The sequence below is a fragment of the Gymnoscopelus braueri genome (genome assembly GCF_963280865.1).
Source record: "Gymnoscopelus braueri genome assembly, chromosome: 3".
Lineage (NCBI taxonomy): Eukaryota > Metazoa > Chordata > Actinopteri > Myctophiformes > Myctophidae > Gymnoscopelus > Gymnoscopelus braueri.
Window position 1 is genome coordinate 47,287,825 of NC_137612.1, and position 17,868 is coordinate 47,305,692.

A 17,868-nucleotide genomic window follows, 5' to 3' on the forward strand; every position below is an offset into this window, starting at 1 on the left:
ACAAGCCCAAAAGAAGCGACTAATAGTAACCTATATGCAGTGTCTATTTGAAAATAGCCGATCAGCTATTTTCATATAAGACATTTTATAGAATGTGGAATATATTTTTGAAACATTTTAAAAAGACACATTTTGTCCCTGGCATAAAATATGTTCAGATGGGGGTCCATGGATAAATACATATTCATTTGGGGTTCCTTGACATGAATCTTTTTTTTTGAGAATCACTGGTTTAAAAAACATAAGAAACAAGCCCAAAAGGTGGAAAGACAAAATAAGCAACCACACTTTAGAAACAAGCCCAAATATTTACAAGCAACTTACCAGAAAAACAAGTCCAGAAGTCGCTTATAATAAGCAGACGTGGCAACCTGCTACTGCTCAACAAAACCTTACTTCCGGTCAGTGTATTCCGAAATAAAAGCATATTTCTTCCAAATCACCAATCACGTTGGATTTAGACAGTTAAGTTTTAACATTTGACATTTAATTGTATTGAGATATCAATTATTTTTTTGTATGAGAAGAAATAGAGCATTCAGCAATTCAGAACACTTCTATGGTGATTGTGTTTATGTTTTATTTCAATAAAGAAGGTATATGAGCATGCAAAGACCTAATTTTGAAAGGCAGCTTAAAGTGACTTCATTGCTTTTTAGACTATGAGTCCCATATGATGATGAAACACCTTAAGCCATCAGTCAGTCACATTCTACTTCAGTGGTCCCACACCCACTGGAAGCCTTTCTTTCCTGTTTCCTGACGTTTTCATGATTTGTTAAAAGTGTAAAAACCAGAATTTGAGGAAATGCACAGAAATAAGTAGTCAGAGCCAGTACATACAACGATTTCCTATGGTACATAATCCATAGGGTCCTGTAACTTGGTGGTAGGGGTTGTGCCATAGAGCTAGAAATGGGCAGTTACAATTTTGAAACAACAAATGCATTCTTTAATTCAATTTAAACCAGGCTATGGTGTAAGTAATAATTAACAAACACTTATACCATTGATTAAGGACTCAGCTAGCTAAATAAAAATACTCAGTGTCAGTGAAAATACTTTGCCCTTTCCTCTTGGGATTGTTGAACCGGATTCCAAACCAGTTTTGACAGTTAGCAAGTAAATATGACTTTATATATATATTTGTGCAGTATATGGATTGTTCTAGCCTGGCTCCAGACCATAGACTCCGCCCACTCACTGAGTGGACCGTCTCTCTTGAAGCTTCAGCTTCAGTCAGATAACCAGGCTAGATTGGTCCCAGTCTGAAACCAAAGGTTTGTATAGTGTACCAGATTGCGCTGTGACAAAATTTGAGAACCTCACTCAATAACTCAAGCCACACTAGATTTGTGGTAATATCCAACATGTCAAGTCAATTTTATATTCAAGCAAATTATTTACAGATTAATATCCATCAAACTACAATTATTCACAAACTATACAAATTCAGCCCTTGTGGTACACTTCTGAATAATCCTTAGAAAAGTGTTTGAGGAATCTTTCATTTGGTTGACTGCATTTGATTGACACTGGACATTTGCTAGTACATTTACAGCCACAGGGTAAATCTGGCATTGCATCATCTTATCAGACAAAATAACTTTTTTGCAGACTTACAGACTACACATCCTTAACTCTTGTTGCATTTTGAATCCCTTTTACCATTTTATGGAATAGAACTTAAATGAAATCCATCAGCTAATTAATGCATAAAATTGAATTTCTAAAAATGTAAAGTGCCACAGTATAAAGTGTAGAATTACTAACATAACCTACAATTGAAAAGATTTATGTGCTTACTGATGTTTTCTTTTCTATCAGCAAACAGTGCATTATCAAAAAGCTTTACAAGAACAAAAACATGAATACATCTGTACCCCTCTCTTGAGTATTTGCCTTTTTAGTTATTGATATTAAAATATCAGTATCACTTCAGAGGGGTAAAAGAGAAAACGGACCACCCTTTGCAACATATCACTTGTTGAGTCACATAAGATTTCCTCTGGTTGCTTCCCTGCAGAGACAGGACGTTATACGACTACGGTTACAGTGTGTTGCAACAAAAAAAAGGACATGGTCAGCTTTCTAGCTATCCATCAATGTCATTATCCCATCAGAAAGGAAAACGCATAACTTCATACTGCTGTTGGGCTACAGTTGGGATGTTTGTCGTGCAACAGTGGTGCCTACTGAGGAACAGACACATTTTCTGAATGTAGACACAGGATATCGTCTGTCAGGTTTAATAGCAAGCTCTGTAGGGCGGATGACACTCTCCCTGCCTACTGGTCTCCACAGGAGTTTGGTTTACCATCACAAAAAGTGAGTGACATTCAACAGCTCAGATGTCTACATCATCCGAGTCAGAGGTGCTAGATGGTGGAGGTTCCTCTTGTGACTCTCCCCACACAAACCTATAGTTATTCTCCAGTTCTTGTTGCCTCTTTTGCTCCTTGTAAACTTCTTCTGTGCCTCCAGTCTGAGGGGTAAGGAGAAACAATGAACATCTCCTTAATTCATTTTAATTCCAACTTCATCACAAATGATAACTCCAAAACAAGCAGAGTGCTGAGTGTGTACACAGAAAAGAGGACATCCTGTACTTATAGAAACAAGTTGAACTGGCCCAGTCTGTTCGAATCCACAGAGTGCTCCCCGGCGCAATCAGAACTGTGCAGGAGTCTGACACCACAGCACTCTGTGGATTCGTCTAGCGATAACAAATACCGTAAATCTTCTTAAAATATTGAATTTGACCAAGAAAATGCTTGCCGATAGACACTACACGTTTAATTACTAAGATACAATCAATCAATCAATATGCAGTAATTAATTCTAAATATTTCTTCTAAAAATTAAAAATAAACGTCTTGGACATATGAGAAATATGGGGGACCTTTGCCCATGTATATTTCTAATGTTGTTAAAATCCTCTTTAACTTACAAGTAGATTTATGAGCAGCTCCCTGAAGGATTTAGTATCTTCTTCAGTCAGCCATTGGTCCCCTGCCTCCTCTGCATTCTTTCGTGTTAAGATCTTCACCTCAATTTTACCTAGAAACACAATAGGAGGGGAGAGGCTAGCCAATAAGTAACACGCTACAGGAAATGACACTGAGGAAAACGTATCACACCAAAGCAACAATCATGATGCAAAAACACATGGAAACATGAGAGCTGATGAACATGACAGACAACAGGGATGAAATACATTTTCTTGTGCATTTTGGCAGAGATAAGCTTATTATGCCTGATTTATACACTAGGTCTCACAGCTATTTTTATGGATGCCACTGGCATGTAACCAAGTATAAATCACCCTTTAGGCCAGATTAATTGAATACATAGGAATACAATGGAGACAAGTCCCCAGGACCTTTTTGTGTTCTTTTAGGACAAGTGTACTTCGTGTCGTAAAAAAAATTGTCTAATAAAGTATGCAATCAATAAATCAGTGCTTTGCAAATGTGGTGTGAATACATTATTCTGTCAGCCACTGCTCTAAATAAATTCATACTTTGCCGTCCCAATTCAGCAATTTGAATTTAAATGACACACTGACAATACATTATGCATACTATCGCATACAATAGAAATTACAGGAAATATTTGTGTGCTCATTTTCAGCTCATTTCAGTTTAATTTATATTCCATTGCACAACAAAAATTGTTTAGTTCTGTTCAGATCATACTAAATAGTACTACAGAGTAAAACATTTACATTAGTCGCAATTCTTCATGTAACAATTGTGTCCCCTTTATTTGTTGTATTTTGTTACAGTACAATTTGTCCTCTGGCTGCCATTAATACGGCAGCTGGGGAGCAGTGCTTAGTTTGCACAGGGTAAGTCCCTGTGCAAACTGAGTCGGTGACAATGTAGTCACAAGCAAGGACAAGGTCACTTAATTGGGTTGTATTTTGGATAACAAACTTAGAGGTGAAACAATGGCATTGAAAGTGCTTTCGAAAGTCAATCACAAAGAACAAGATTCTTGGGCAGGATAATTCACTTCAGTAGTCTTGGATGGCTCAAGTAGCCTGGCATGGCCAGACTAACATCACCTGTAACTGTAACTGCTGTGCCGCCTATGAGTTTCTCTTTATCTTATCTTATCTCATCTTATCTTATCAAGTCGCCATTGTTCCTTTAGCATTTGTCTTGTGGAGTGAAAATGATGGGTGATCATATAAATGATAAGTGTGTGCTCAATTTCTTGTCCAGGGTGAGGGATGCTCATGGGCACTCCACTAGGGGGAGTTCCATTGACCTTGTTCCCTTGTGAAGGAGTAGTTCACCCAAAAAATGACTTATTTTATATCAATTACACACCACATGAAGCCTTGAATTTATGGAGATTTCTAATGAGGAAAAAGCCTAAGCCTATAATTTGATGACCGGCGGAAAGATGCTGCCAAAGAAGACTCCGGCAGATCCCTAAATCCCTAAATCCCCTACTAAAGTTTAAACTGATCTTAAATTCATGGCTTCACTTGATTATCAATTTGACTTAGATAAACTAGTTCCCTGGCTGACCAGCCCCTTGATTACAGACGGCTCACTCTCTCTGTGTACCGTTGTCAAGTCTCTTGTATTAAGTATACTATTTTTAACTGTTTATATATTAGTATTTACAGTTTTTTTGTTTGTATGTTTGGTGTTAATTGTTTTAAACAATGGACACAATGTTCTGCTTTTTGTGATTTTACCCATTTTGGCACTTTTAAATGGTGTTTCTGTGTGTTTTTAAATGTTGCCAAAAAAAGTATTCTATTCTACTCTAGGGACACTTCCAACATAGACTGGATGAGCCGAGATTCAAACCGTGACCTTCTCATTCCCAGATGACCTCTCTATTCCCTCAGCTACAGCAGCCCAAGTGTACTGCATTCCCTGTCTCTGGCCCCCACGCCACTCTGCACTGTTGACCTGGAGAGGGTGTCACTGGGAAATCAAAGCACAAGGATGTTCGCGCTATCCTCCCCAGTTCCCGTCCCCACTGAACTGGATTTTTCACTGGGTTTGCTTGCATATTTCAGGTGCACACTGTGCTGACATGGTGGGAGTTTGTTCATGTATGGTTTGATTGAACCGTTTTATGGGGAAAGAATGCAACAACTGATCATGCCTAGCAAAGCATACTATGCAGGGCTGCTGTCTTTAACCTAAGCCCTATTTTATGATTTGTCATATGACGGCGTTACACAGTGAAAATAGCCGATATATAACCTCAAAAAAGTTCCAGACACACACACACACACACACACAGACTGTCTCATAGACAGCTAGCCACTTGCAGAGGCACGACGTAAAACTCACAACCATTTTTGCACCAGAGTTAATGTGGTTAATTATTCAGCATTATAACAGAAGAGGCATATAGTCCCCCAATAGGAAGCCCTCAAAAGCCTGAACGGACGGTCATACACTGGACAAAGATGGAAAGAGAAGTAGGAGACTGTATACTCAAAAGAGAACAGATAGAAAAGAGACGGGCTGTGTGCTTTTGGTGCACTCCCCTTTCCTACCTTCGGCCTTCAGTCCTGCCTTCTCTAGCTGCTCTTTTACCACGTCCTTTATGTGCTGCCATTGGGGGTCGCCTTCTCCCATCTCCTCAACTTTGACCTCCCCATCAGAGCTGCTGCCCGTCTTATACTTAGTAATTTTGATCTTAACATGGTCATCGTCCACTTGGTCTGGGGTGACGAAGACAAAAGGGGGACAAATAGCACAGGTCACCTCATATGCACTGCAGGGCAGCACGATGGAGGAGGTGAGAGTTAAGAATGCGTGTTCCAATGTGTTCAACTTATAACAGGTTTCAACTGTTGTGATGAATAACAAATCAAACCACTATGAAACTATCCCACAGATGCACAGAAGGCGGCGGAGGCAGAGATAACTCACTAAGTAAAGGAATTAAAAAATTGGATCTCTCTCTGGATTCTGTTCCGTTTATATGAGATTGAGCGTGTATATGTCAATTGTGGATCTAAAACAAATCGTTGCTGGATTGCTTGCTTGATATGAAATAAAGAAAATAAATGATGACAAACATCCACATGTTGATCAATATGAAGCGGTGACATCAGACACAATGGAGATGTACAGTATACATGGTGAAAGAACGTCCAGGCACACTGCCCTTGTACCTGGCTGTTGCGGAGCCAAGCTAGGGCTTCCCCTGGTCGGGTCGCTGGCTCTCGGACCTCCCCCCATTTGCTGTTCTGGGTCTTGGACTTCTTTGTCCTCCAAGTGGTCGAGCAGTTTGTCCAGAGTGGTCTCCAGTGTCTGTGTGGCCTGAGTACGATCAAACTCTCCTTTCAGTCCCTCCGTCTCCATCTCCTGCTGGGCCTAAACAGCAGAAGAGCAAACCAAAAGGTTAATTAAAAAACATTATACCATCATATCATTATATAGATTTCAAGGCAGTAAAAGATTAAATACTGTCAGCAGGCAACAGTTGGACTGGAATGTGGAAAGAGGTCAACAATGTACTTTCATAAGGATATCGATCCAATGCAAAGGTACTGTTATGATCTACATGCATCCATTTTGGTATTCTTCTTCTTAATGGTTTACATTCATATACACAACACACACACATATAAATATGTATGTGAGTTTATGTATATAATGTGTGTGTGTGTGTGTGTGTGTGTGTGTGTGTGTGTGTACACACACACACACACACAGTGGCAGAATTGTGTGTTTGGCAAGGGCATACTGTATATATTAATTGAAGGAAGCGCTAGAGGGAAGTCCATGGGTCATCAAAATCATTAGAGTTCTTCCATAGACATAACTACGTAGATGCTGTACTGGCCACTGTGGCCGTATGTCAACGTCGCTGCCCTACTATGAACTGGCAGCTTGTCACAACTCCACCACAAGAAATATACTTGAATCTTATAGAAGTACCTGAGACTAAAATATTTTCCTGTTTTATAGCCATTACGGTTATTATATTTGTGAGATGAGGTTTTTTGGTATTTTTGGCACATTTGCTAATTTAAGTATCAAAGAATTCAGCGAGTTATAAGAATTGTAATTGTGGAGAGAGCTCCTGCTTCCATGCCCCATGTATAATAATAATAATTTTGTCCCCACTCCTTGGGGTGTTTTTGTCACTGTATATTTGCACATACGTGGAATTTGTCCCATCATTTTACCCATCCTAGGAGCAGTGAGCAGCCGTTGGTGTGAAGCGCTCGGGGAGCAGTTAGGAGTTAAGTATCTTGCTCAGTTTGACACTTCAACACATTGTAGACTTGCGAACCTGGGACCTTTGCCTTCCCAGGCGGGCTCTCTAACCATTCAGCTATGGTCACCCTGCCACATACATGCATGCATTAGGGGGCCCGTCTTGCCTTCCACATTATGGCGGCTGCGATGACGCATCGCTCCAATGAACAGCAGCTGCCAATGCGGTATCTAAGTGAATATATCTATGGGTTCTTCTGGAAAGTTTGAGATATCTTGTGTGCAATGTCATCACTTTGACCCCAGGGTGGCGATAGAGGCTGCATCAAACGGTTAGTGCTCACCCATCAAGTTTCGTGGCAAACCATCAGATTTAGAGATTTGTTTTGTGCAAATTGAAAATTCTGTCCTAATGGGGACATTAGAGGAAACGATATGGGTCAGCAAATTCATTAGGGGTAATTCTCCAGGAAGCATGAAGGTGCACACCAAATTCCATAGCAATCCAGGCTATGTTTTTCAAGATATTTTGCTTGGGACCAAAATATTGTACATCTGACTGACGGACAGAAACAGGCACCCTGATAGCACGGCTAAAAACAGCTAATACAACAGAATTTCATGCTAACAGGGAGTTTTTGGTATGACACCTCATTGATGATGTTGTCAAACTCCTTCTGCATTTCCTCCTTTATTTCCTCAATTTTAGCAGAGGGCACCGAGATGTCAGCCATTTCTTCTTCAAACTCTTGTAGCAAGCGTTCATCTTCATCCTTCTCTTCCTCACTGTGCTTGTCCTTTATCCCATCAGCATTTAGCCCATCAGCCTTTTGCCTTTCTCCTTCACTTTTAGCTTGGTTTTGTGTTTTCTAAAACAAAAAGACAAACAAAATATATAATTTAGAAATTACTTTGTCAAAGTGAAATAAATCAGAGGAACCTAAATTGCTTTAAAAACCTTTACCTTTCTGTTGCTTTCTTTGAGGTGTTGGACGAATTTCATCAGGTCCGCTGGGTCCGTGATGATTTTAAAATTGAACTTTTCAACTAAAAGTAGAGACAGACAAGGGAGAGAAAATGACAGCAAATATATAAAGTTGTCATTAATCTAATACTGAACAAGACTAGGAAACCTAGTTGGCAGACTACAGGTTGTGGGGAACAGTGGCTGTCAGAAAGGGAAACCTGTGATTTAAGGAATTTGTCCATGAATGTTGTTGGAACTCTTTTCTAACAGATGACATAAGATGTGTCAGAAGATACTATAAATGCATTACTTTGCAGTTTGCACCCATCCAGACATTTAATATTTGTATATTTTAAAACATAAATGTGGTTTTCACTCCAAGTGTCTTTTGCAAGTAGCATATCTTCCTGCCACAGCTAAGCTTGTAACTTCATGAAACCAAAACCAATGTTTTTTTGTAAGAATCATTTTTTCCTCGTCGGTTTTGACTCCATGAAAGTTCCACAGGTACATAGCGGGTTTAGCACTGTTTTCTGCCTGGCCATTTTTGAAGCAGCTGAATATGTACTGTAGTGACAGTCCTCAGTGTGAAAGAATAGCCGACGTTAAAAAGGCCTTGGTAGTAGCATCCTCTGTCCCCCGCCCCCACCCCTCCTTTCTCTGTAAATATACCTTTTACTGATAAATTGAGTACAATGGACCACAATGGAAACAACATAACCTTTGAGTGTACTACCTGTACTGTTAACAAACTTGTTAATAATGTAATCAATAAATCAATCAATGTGATTACTTTCTGCCTATGCACATACTATAGCGTTATTTCAGGATTACTTCACATTAACATAAATCGAAATGTTATTCCATAACAAAGAATGCTGTACCTCTTGGGCAAATGTTACAAAAAGGGCTAGTAAAACATTTGTATAAGCTATGAACCGTAAATCTGTAATATGTAAGGTTTTTGTGTGTGTGAATAAATACATTAACTGCCAGGCTTATTTCAAGCTAGTTGATCCATATGCCAAAGGCATTTTGGGTCAAACGGAGAATTTTTTTTCTCCGTTTACATTTTAACATTGAAGTGGATGGAGAATTAACTTTTTGAAAATCGTTTTCTCCTAGTTCCTTTGAGATTCAAAAGACGTCATTGGCACTAATGGCACACTGAAAACGGCCGTCAAAAGACGTCATTGGCACTATATGAGTTAATACAATATAACTTGTTGAGGTGGTTGTATTTGATCTCTCTGCTCTTTTATTGAGACATTTAGATCCTGTGTCTAGGTTAGACATGACCTTTGACACAATCCCGTTTCTGGTTTGACACAAATTATGAAGATCCAAATTCAATTTCTCCCCCACCCCAGGCAAGCAGGCAGTTACTATTAGCTCAGTGGTAAAATAATTTCCAGTAGACCCGGGTTCAAATCCAGGGTAGAACAGGAAAGTTACATAGTGCAGCTTTAATGTCAACTATACATAACAATAACAGCACACCATATGGTAAATGGTTCAATTCTCATCTCTCCAAATCCTCACTGCAAGGTGGTCTATCTATATTTTGTCTAAAAGGTGCTGATAAAAATGCATTACCTTCATCTATAACTTCGTTGTCTGCAAGTGAATTATCATCGTCATCTTTTGTTGCCTGCGAAATAAAAATATTGTTAAGTCTTATGAAATAGCTCAAATCTACACTATCCAATACACAAAGCTTTGACATGAGGTCTGTAATGTGTATACAAACCCATCTCTTTATACTTTATACAATATAAATATACAGAACCATTTTTATGGAACTGGTCTCGATTAACAGAATTTTGTGAATACTTGTGTTCCAATTCCATAGGAGATACTGATATCATACAGTATATTGTACTAAACTAGCAATTATTGTATACCATTGTGGTAAATAAACAGGAAGCAAGTAGTTGGGTGACATATTTTCCAGGGTATATGGGTACAGTCAGTTTGTGGTTTCCTAGGGGTTGATACTACTATTTAATAGATCTTCTATGGGACAATTACGAACCAATCAGAATGCATAAATTCACCCCAACATTAATTGTAAATAGAACTATTCCAGAAGTGCACCTTTGTTGTGTTGTTTGCGTTAATATACTGTATACTGTGTGAGCAACCAAGGACAACAGGAATAACATTTAAATGGGCATTCTCCCTTTAAGGAAAACCACAAAATAAATAAAATGTATAAAAAATCTGTACCGGAATCCCTTGTTGTTTGACAGTTGATTTTGATCCATCAGGCCTGGTAACACCATCCCAAAAGTCAGAATCCTCAGTGTCGTCTGAGCCTGCATCCTCATCTGTAACAGTAGCACCTGTTTCAACAGAAACCCATGCAATCATCTCAGATGCAATTATCAGTACGTCTCTGAGACTCTCTGTACAACAGGTGCAAATTGGGTGCCAATGCGGAAATTATAAATAGAGTTTGTCTATGCGGTCATTAGCCTCTTTAAACTCATAAAGAACCAATCTACAAGCTCATGTCATGACATTGTGAAAATAGCCATCACATCGCAATGCGTTGTCAGCTTGTAGATAAGCTACTTTTGCAAAAGAAAAAGTCACATTTCCTTGTCACAAATTTGAATTTCTATAGTTTTTATTTTGCCTGTAATGACATGTCCAAAATAGGGACTAGTTGAAAGTGGTTTTAAAAAAAGCACCTTTTCTGTCCGACGCCATGAGGTCTGGATCATCAATTGGTGCAGGCCACTCCTCTTCTGTGACTTCTGCTGCACCGTCTGCCCCGTCATTACCAGCCAACATCTCATCTAGACTTTTCAATTCCTCTGAGATCTGCTCTACTTTACGTTTAGTGTCCGCTGGGAATACAGTAGAGAAAGAAAGAGAGAAAAGGAAGAGGATAATTTAAGCAGAAAATTAAAAAAATAAAGACAATTCCAGTAGGTTTCCAAAAATAGTCAACCTAAAAAGATTTCAGCACCAGACAACACAAGCATCCTCCCAGCTCCCACACACACTAATTTCCTGCCAACTCACAGACTTGAGCCTTGACGTAGTCCATGTACTGCTGGGCACTAAGAGCAGGCTGGCACACAATACTCTGGGGCTTGGCGGTGGAGGGCGGCCGCAGGAAGGGGTGCTGACAGGTGCGGCCTGTGTGGACTGTCAGCACATAGTGGCAAGACTGCGGCTCATCCACTCGGGCGATGTAGTCACTGGAGCCTTCTTCGCACACAAACTGAAAAATGTAACGTCGAAAAGGTCAAGTTGTCTGGGTGTAGGCAACAGAAATGCTATTTGAAGCTAAATTAGGAGTTCAACTCACGCACCCTGACTTCAGTCTCCCTGGGAGTTCCATTCAGGTCGCACTTTGAGCCATTTACATAACTCTGACTGTGGTAGCGCTTCAGTCTGTGCTGCTTGGAGGCCTGAACAGGGAGAGGATACGATTAATTTGTTACATAAATTGATTGGTGGCAATATCCTGTGAGACTGTAATATACTGCCTCAGACGAAGGAACAAATCAAATACTTTTCATTTCATTAATAGATTTATAGGCCAAGGTCACCATTACAGCTGGTAAGATTCATGGAGCAGACCTGGTTCTCTCCAATAGTCATGGTGGGTTTTTAATAAATTAATACATTTACCTTAGCAGTTTCATTGCTCCAGTCAAATTCAGATGCATAATAGCCAAGGAAGAGAACATTCCCTTTGATGTCTGTGTCTGTTGAAGAAACGAGAGTATCCCTTAAGTGTTGTTTATAGACAGGCGATTTACGTATGCAATGAGCAGGTTTGGTTTGATGACATTGGTAAACACATTTAGCTTAAGTGATCACTGTTGTCATGACAATTCTAGAATGCCTCCTCTGATCGGCATCTGTTTGCGTGCTCTTTTCCTTCACAGCAGAAGAGCTGCCAAATGTCCGGTAACAGATAAAACCGGACATACATTGTCTGAGTGTCAACGTCAATATGTGAGGCTGGACAGTGGACAACAATGGAATGTCGGTTATATTGTAATGATTTGGTGATCACAGTCACAGAACTGCAGACTATAAACAGCCCAATATACTTATCTAATACAAATGTAAACAAATACTATGAGTATGATAACTCACCCTCAAGGTGGTACTGTCTGATATGCTGTCCGTGACAGAATTCGTACGTCCACCATTCCTTGGTCTGCAGAAAGTACAGATTACAATTTTAAATGTTTTCCTTTAAATTGTTGATACATTTTCTTTTCCTTCAGGTTATTGTACAACAAACAGTATTTAAGTCAACTCCCTGCTTACCTAAGCCCCCAGGGGTCTCAATGAGGTTAACATTTGCATTTGAGTAATTTACTCAAACCCAGTCAGGTGCTCTATCTGTACGGCTCAAATAGAGGCGTTTTGTCTTTGTGATTTTGAGCATGGTTGTTCAAACCATGTCAACACTATGTCAATAAATCTGGCATAAGGGAGCACTTTGCAGACTCTTTTCTAACCTTATTCAAAGAATTCTACACAACTCAACACATTAACATTCGACATACTGTAGCTATAACTAAGTAAAAGATTCATGTGTGAATGTTTATCATTTTGTAATAGTGTGTCAGCTGCGCTATGTAACTTCCCTGTTCTACCCTGGATTTGAACCTGTGTCTCCTGCGCAAGTGCTGGCGGGGGAGGGGGGAGTTGAATGTTGACCTTCAGGTCGAAATCCATGTCAAACCAGAAACAGGGCATGTCAAAAGTAGTGTCCAACCTAGACACATATTGTATTCACTAAAACAAATGAACTTGATCCTGTATGTATGCACTAGGGCTGGTAACATTCCTCAGAAATTATATTCGAATATTGGTCTTAAAAATTGGCTAATATTCAAATATATTCGAATATTAGTATTATTAATATTATCATTATTATACTTAAATTTTTCATAAATTAAAACAAATTCAAATATTTTTCAAAATAATTTCCTACCTAAATAAAATAAAAACATATTACATAAGAATTTCCATCAATTAAAAATAAGTAGTGAAAATAGCAGATCTACAAGCTCACAAAGGCTATTTTCACTAGATTGGCTCCCAGGAAGACATCATATTTCTCTTTTGGGTCTCAAGCTAAAACTTTTGGGAACCACCTGTAGTGTACCACTTTAAGAGTAACCATGATGACGAGTCGCAGGTTGATCCGCAACGTCCTGCTGAACCAGGACATATGCCCCAAGCTATGAGGAGATACCCTCAGAGGCCTGACAGACAAGCGCCACAGAGACTGTTGTTTCAAGTGTAAAACAGACTGAACCAAACTGTATTAAAAAAATAAATAAAAAGGAAGTGGGAACAGTATCTGTATGTTCAGTGTTTCTGTATTGTGTAACACATGTATATTTGAAATAGTTACAGCTATTATTTGAATGTTCAAAATGTCATCTACACAGACAGATGATGATAAGTTGTTTTGATTTGTTTCTTTTCTTAAAAAGAAAGGAAGGGATGTAGTGCACCACTTTAAGAGTAATCATGATGACGTCACTAGGCAGCCATAGAGGGAGTGGCGTTAGATGTCAGAATGTATGCTCTGTAATGTAAGAGTGACCACCAGTAAAGCATCCGAGTCTATTGTAACCTCAACGACATGTGTGGACATTCAGATTATTACACCACCGACCTAGAGGATCAGACCCTTCCTCCCCAAGGAGTCTGCCCATCTCCTTATCCATATTTCAGTCATCTCCAGGCTTGATTATTGAAACTCTCTCCTGAGTCCTGACTAGTCTGCAGGCATGCTTACTCAATCGCCTCGCTGCAGCACGCCTCGTCTTCAACCTCTGCACATTTTCACGATCCCCCTTTTGTCGTCCCTTCACTGGCTTCCGGTTGCTGCCCACATCAAATTCAAAACACTGGAGATGACTTACAAGGTAATGAAGGGCATGGCACCCCTTTACCTTCAGGACATCTTACACCCCTAGACCCCTTCCCACTCACTTAGATCAGCTAACACAGGACCTCTGTACTTCCCTACAACAACCCTGACCAACATTCCAAGCTTCCTCCTGGCTCCCAAGCTGTGGAATGACCTCCACCTGACTGCAGATTCACTGCAAATTGTCTGCCGCAGTCTGAAAACTCACCTCTTCAGACTCCCACTCACCCCGCAGCACTACCTTGTATCACTTCCTATTGCCTATTTTGGGCTAGGTGATTACAAAGACATTCTGAAGGACTTTGCATGCAGAAAGTCAAAGAAGATGGCTGTATTAAGATAGTTTCAGATACAGTAGCTGTACAACAACTGATAGTTGTTTTTACACAGATGCTAGGTTCGATGTTTACCTGGTATCCTAGTTACTTTGTAGCACTTAATCCTTTTCTTTGCACACAATTTACCTTTGCACACAATTTACCTTTCACCCTGTCGTTGTTGACTAGGATTCATGCCATCTTGCACTTTGTTAAGTCACTCTGGATAAAAGCGTCTGCTAAATTGTAATTGTAATAAAATGAACTACAACAACATTTCTGTATTTCAAAAGGGATCTCACATTATAGCGGTAAACATGATGATGTCTATATGTATGGAAATGGAGCACCAACCTTCACCAAGCAGGCAGCATTATGCAGGGGACTGAGAAGTTCTGGGATGCCAGGTCCAGTGTAACTGTGCGGGTCCCCTTCAGATGCTGGGTCTTGGTGAAATCTGACAGCTTGGGCTGGAAGTCGACACTCATACAGCTGCTTGTACTTGTTAGAAACCATCACAACCTCCTCAGTCTTGGCCTGCAACACAACTTTTGCCTGTGAAACTTCATATAAGACATATCCCTCAAGTACATTTACTCAAGTACTGTACTTGGTAACATTTTGAGGTATTTTTTTACTTTACTGGAGTATTTCAAATTTCCAGTACTTTTACTCCACTACAATTATTTGAAAACTTTTAGTTATACATTTTGGCCAGTTGAAAAAAGCCGAACGCATTGTGAGCTTGCAGATCTGCTATTTTCAAAAGATTTGTATACATTTGAAAACTTGTGAAATGGAACAGTCTGTATAATGAGTACTTTCTATTTTGGAACATTAACTACATTTTGATACCAATACTTTTGTACTTTTTCTCAAGTACATTTTAAATTCTGGACTTTTACTTGCAACAGAGTATTTCTACAGTGCAGTATTGATACTTTCACTTAATAAATAAAATAAATGTACTTAAAACAAAAAAAAGAGTACTTTTACACCACCTAACTAACAAGTCATTTATGCAGCCGATTCATTTAAAAGTAAAAAGTAAAAACGAAGATACATACAACTGTATATACAGACCGTTGAAAACAAGCATGTGACAGCTGTCGTAATGATATGACTAGCCTTGCATATCAGCAGTGCTGATTGCATTGATTAGAACCTTTTAACACTAAGATTAGAACCGATACCAATCCAAGCCAGCATATCGTTCGTCCGTCTTAATAATGTAAACGACGAGCTCATGTTAGCATATGTTATTTACAAACGATAGCTATCGTTTGTCAGCTATACCACCCACTCACCTGCCCCAAAATGACGGGATCTGGAAGGATTTCGATGCCATATTTCATCTCATTGAGTTCCTCTAGATTTAAGAAGGCTGGGACGCAGACGGGGGATATTAACAAGAAAACGTACAGTCTCTTTAGCCACCTAATGAAGGGAGCAGCCATGATTCTTTCACAGCCCCATCATCTGACTGACAGGCAGGATAAAAACACAAGCCCTGACATGGTGGACGCGGATTGGACGAGACGAGCAGCAAGGTGCGCTCATAGGCTGATACACATGTCAATCAATTTACATGTAGTTTTCTGCAGCACCGGTGGAAAGCTTGGCTTTGCTATGATCACCGTTGCCAGATATTGCGAGAGAAACAAGCAACCAGGTCTAGAAAAAACAAGCCCAAAAGAGGCAGTTACTAGTTGCTTTGCATATATAAATGATTACATTATAAAACATACATTAACCACTTTAGCCCTATTTTATACATAGCCTATTTGAAATAGCCGATCTACAAGCGACGCGTTGTAAGCTTGTAGATCTGCTATTTAAAAAAACTATTGAAATTAAATATTTGTAATAATTAAACATAACAACACAAATGCTCCCTGGCATTTAGGGACATATTTGAGAACCACTGGTTTAAAAAATGATTAAAACATTTGGAAGCAAGTAAGCAAGCCTAAATAAGTAACTAGTCTACACTTTAGAAACAAGCCCAAAAAACCGCAACCACCCATTTTTACAAGCAACTTAACAGAAAAAGAAGCCCAAAGTCGCTTATAATATGCCAACATGGCAACGCCAATCTGGTACTTTGCACTTACATGAACGCACCGTTTCCGTATCCGTTCTAGACCCAGACCGGATGCGAATTGACCTCAGTCTGCTGAGCTGAGCCCCGCCCCGCATGTCTCATAAGGTTGTTGTGGCACACATGCTTCCACACACGATGTGCTCTTCCATTGGCCTAAATGTATGAGGCGTGGCAACAGCCAGTTTGACCAAATCATATTAGTGCAGCAGGTCAGTTCAGTGGAGGTGCATTATTTGGCAATAACATAGCTTTCTGAAACGTATCAGGTCTACCATCTACAAGTTAAATATAGCCAGCCATACATTCAATTTGGTGTATCATTTCAGTTTTTTTTATAAAAGTGGGAAAAAAACTGAAGGTCAGCTTCTCAGGTACATTCATTGTATCTTATCTCTGTGTGTGTGTGTGTGTGTGTGTGTGTGTGTGTGTGTGTGTGTGTGTGTGTGTGTGTGTGTGTGTGTGTGTGTGTGTGTGTGTGTGTGTGTGTGTGTGTGTATGTGTGTGTCTATGTGTATGTGTGTGTGTGTGTGTGTGTGTGCGTGTGCGTGTGTGTGCGTGTGCGTGTGCGTGTGCGTGTGCGTGCGTGTGTGCGTGTGTGTGTGTGTGTGTGTGTGTGTGTGTGTGTGCGTGTGTCCAGAACTAACCTCACAAATAGACTGATCAATGCCAAATATCATGTGCACACTGCCAGTAGACCAAGAAAGTCTTTTAAAAGTTTCATTAATCAGCCTCATACCAGCCCACTTTATGTTTCGGCCTAAAACTCTTGAAAGGTAGGTTGAATGCCAAATACAATTGGTTTTCAACGTTTCCGTTTAGCAAGAAATGCCAAAAATCATGAATGCAGCGTCCAAGTGGTGTGAAACTGTGCATGAAGTACCACCAGCCCGAATTTTCAAATCGGCCTTATGGTGGCCTATAACTAGCCTGGTAAACCCCCCTCCCTCCGGAAATCTCATTTGCATTTGATTTCAGGAAGTAGGCTGCGAAACAAAATGTGTGTCGCAAGCTTCTTCCATTTGACGTAGTCAGGTTAGCCTATAACAGCCCACTTCCCGCTTTTAATTGGCTTTTGAACTGTATCGTACAATCATTTCCCCCTGGATTCCTTGGATCACATGACGCAACTCCATTGCCCATTTGTACCTGAGTAGATTCTCCATGATTTTGTATTTTCTTCAAAACAATTTTTTTGCTACACATCGGCACTCTGGAGTCATGGGATGAAGATATATCAGTCAGATATTTCATATTCCATTCCAATTGGCTACGATTGACTTCCAAAGTCTGTTCGCCGGGCCCATTTAGAAAAAAAATTGCACAAATCATGAACAGATTCGATCTTAATC

At 39.7% G+C, this 17,868-nt stretch overlaps 1 protein-coding gene across 2 annotated transcripts; it reads right to left on the reverse strand.

Annotated features, from left to right (window-relative positions):
• Window positions 1-1,010: 1,010 nt before the first annotated feature.
• os9 (OS9 endoplasmic reticulum lectin) lies at window positions 1,011-15,882 on the reverse strand. 2 transcript variants are annotated; one of them, XM_080423136.1, is made up of 15 exons: window positions 15,723-15,882; window positions 14,770-14,952; window positions 12,298-12,361; window positions 11,824-11,900; window positions 11,502-11,600; window positions 11,209-11,410; window positions 10,872-11,030; window positions 10,405-10,505; window positions 9,772-9,826; window positions 8,173-8,255; window positions 7,859-8,077; window positions 6,158-6,359; window positions 5,534-5,701; window positions 2,951-3,060; window positions 1,011-2,485 (listed from the first exon to the last, which is right to left on the reverse strand). In XM_080423136.1, exons 1-15 carry the CDS (start codon window positions 15,870-15,872, stop codon window positions 2,348-2,350), a joined length of 2,010 nt encoding a protein of 669 aa, XP_080279262.1. In that variant the 5' UTR covers window positions 15,873-15,882; the 3' UTR covers window positions 1,011-2,347. The 2 variants fall into 2 exon arrangements, with proteins under 2 accessions (XP_080279262.1, XP_080279261.1); XM_080423135.1 differs by having other exon boundaries at window positions 10,405-10,520.
• Window positions 15,883-17,868: the final 1,986 nt, after the last annotated feature.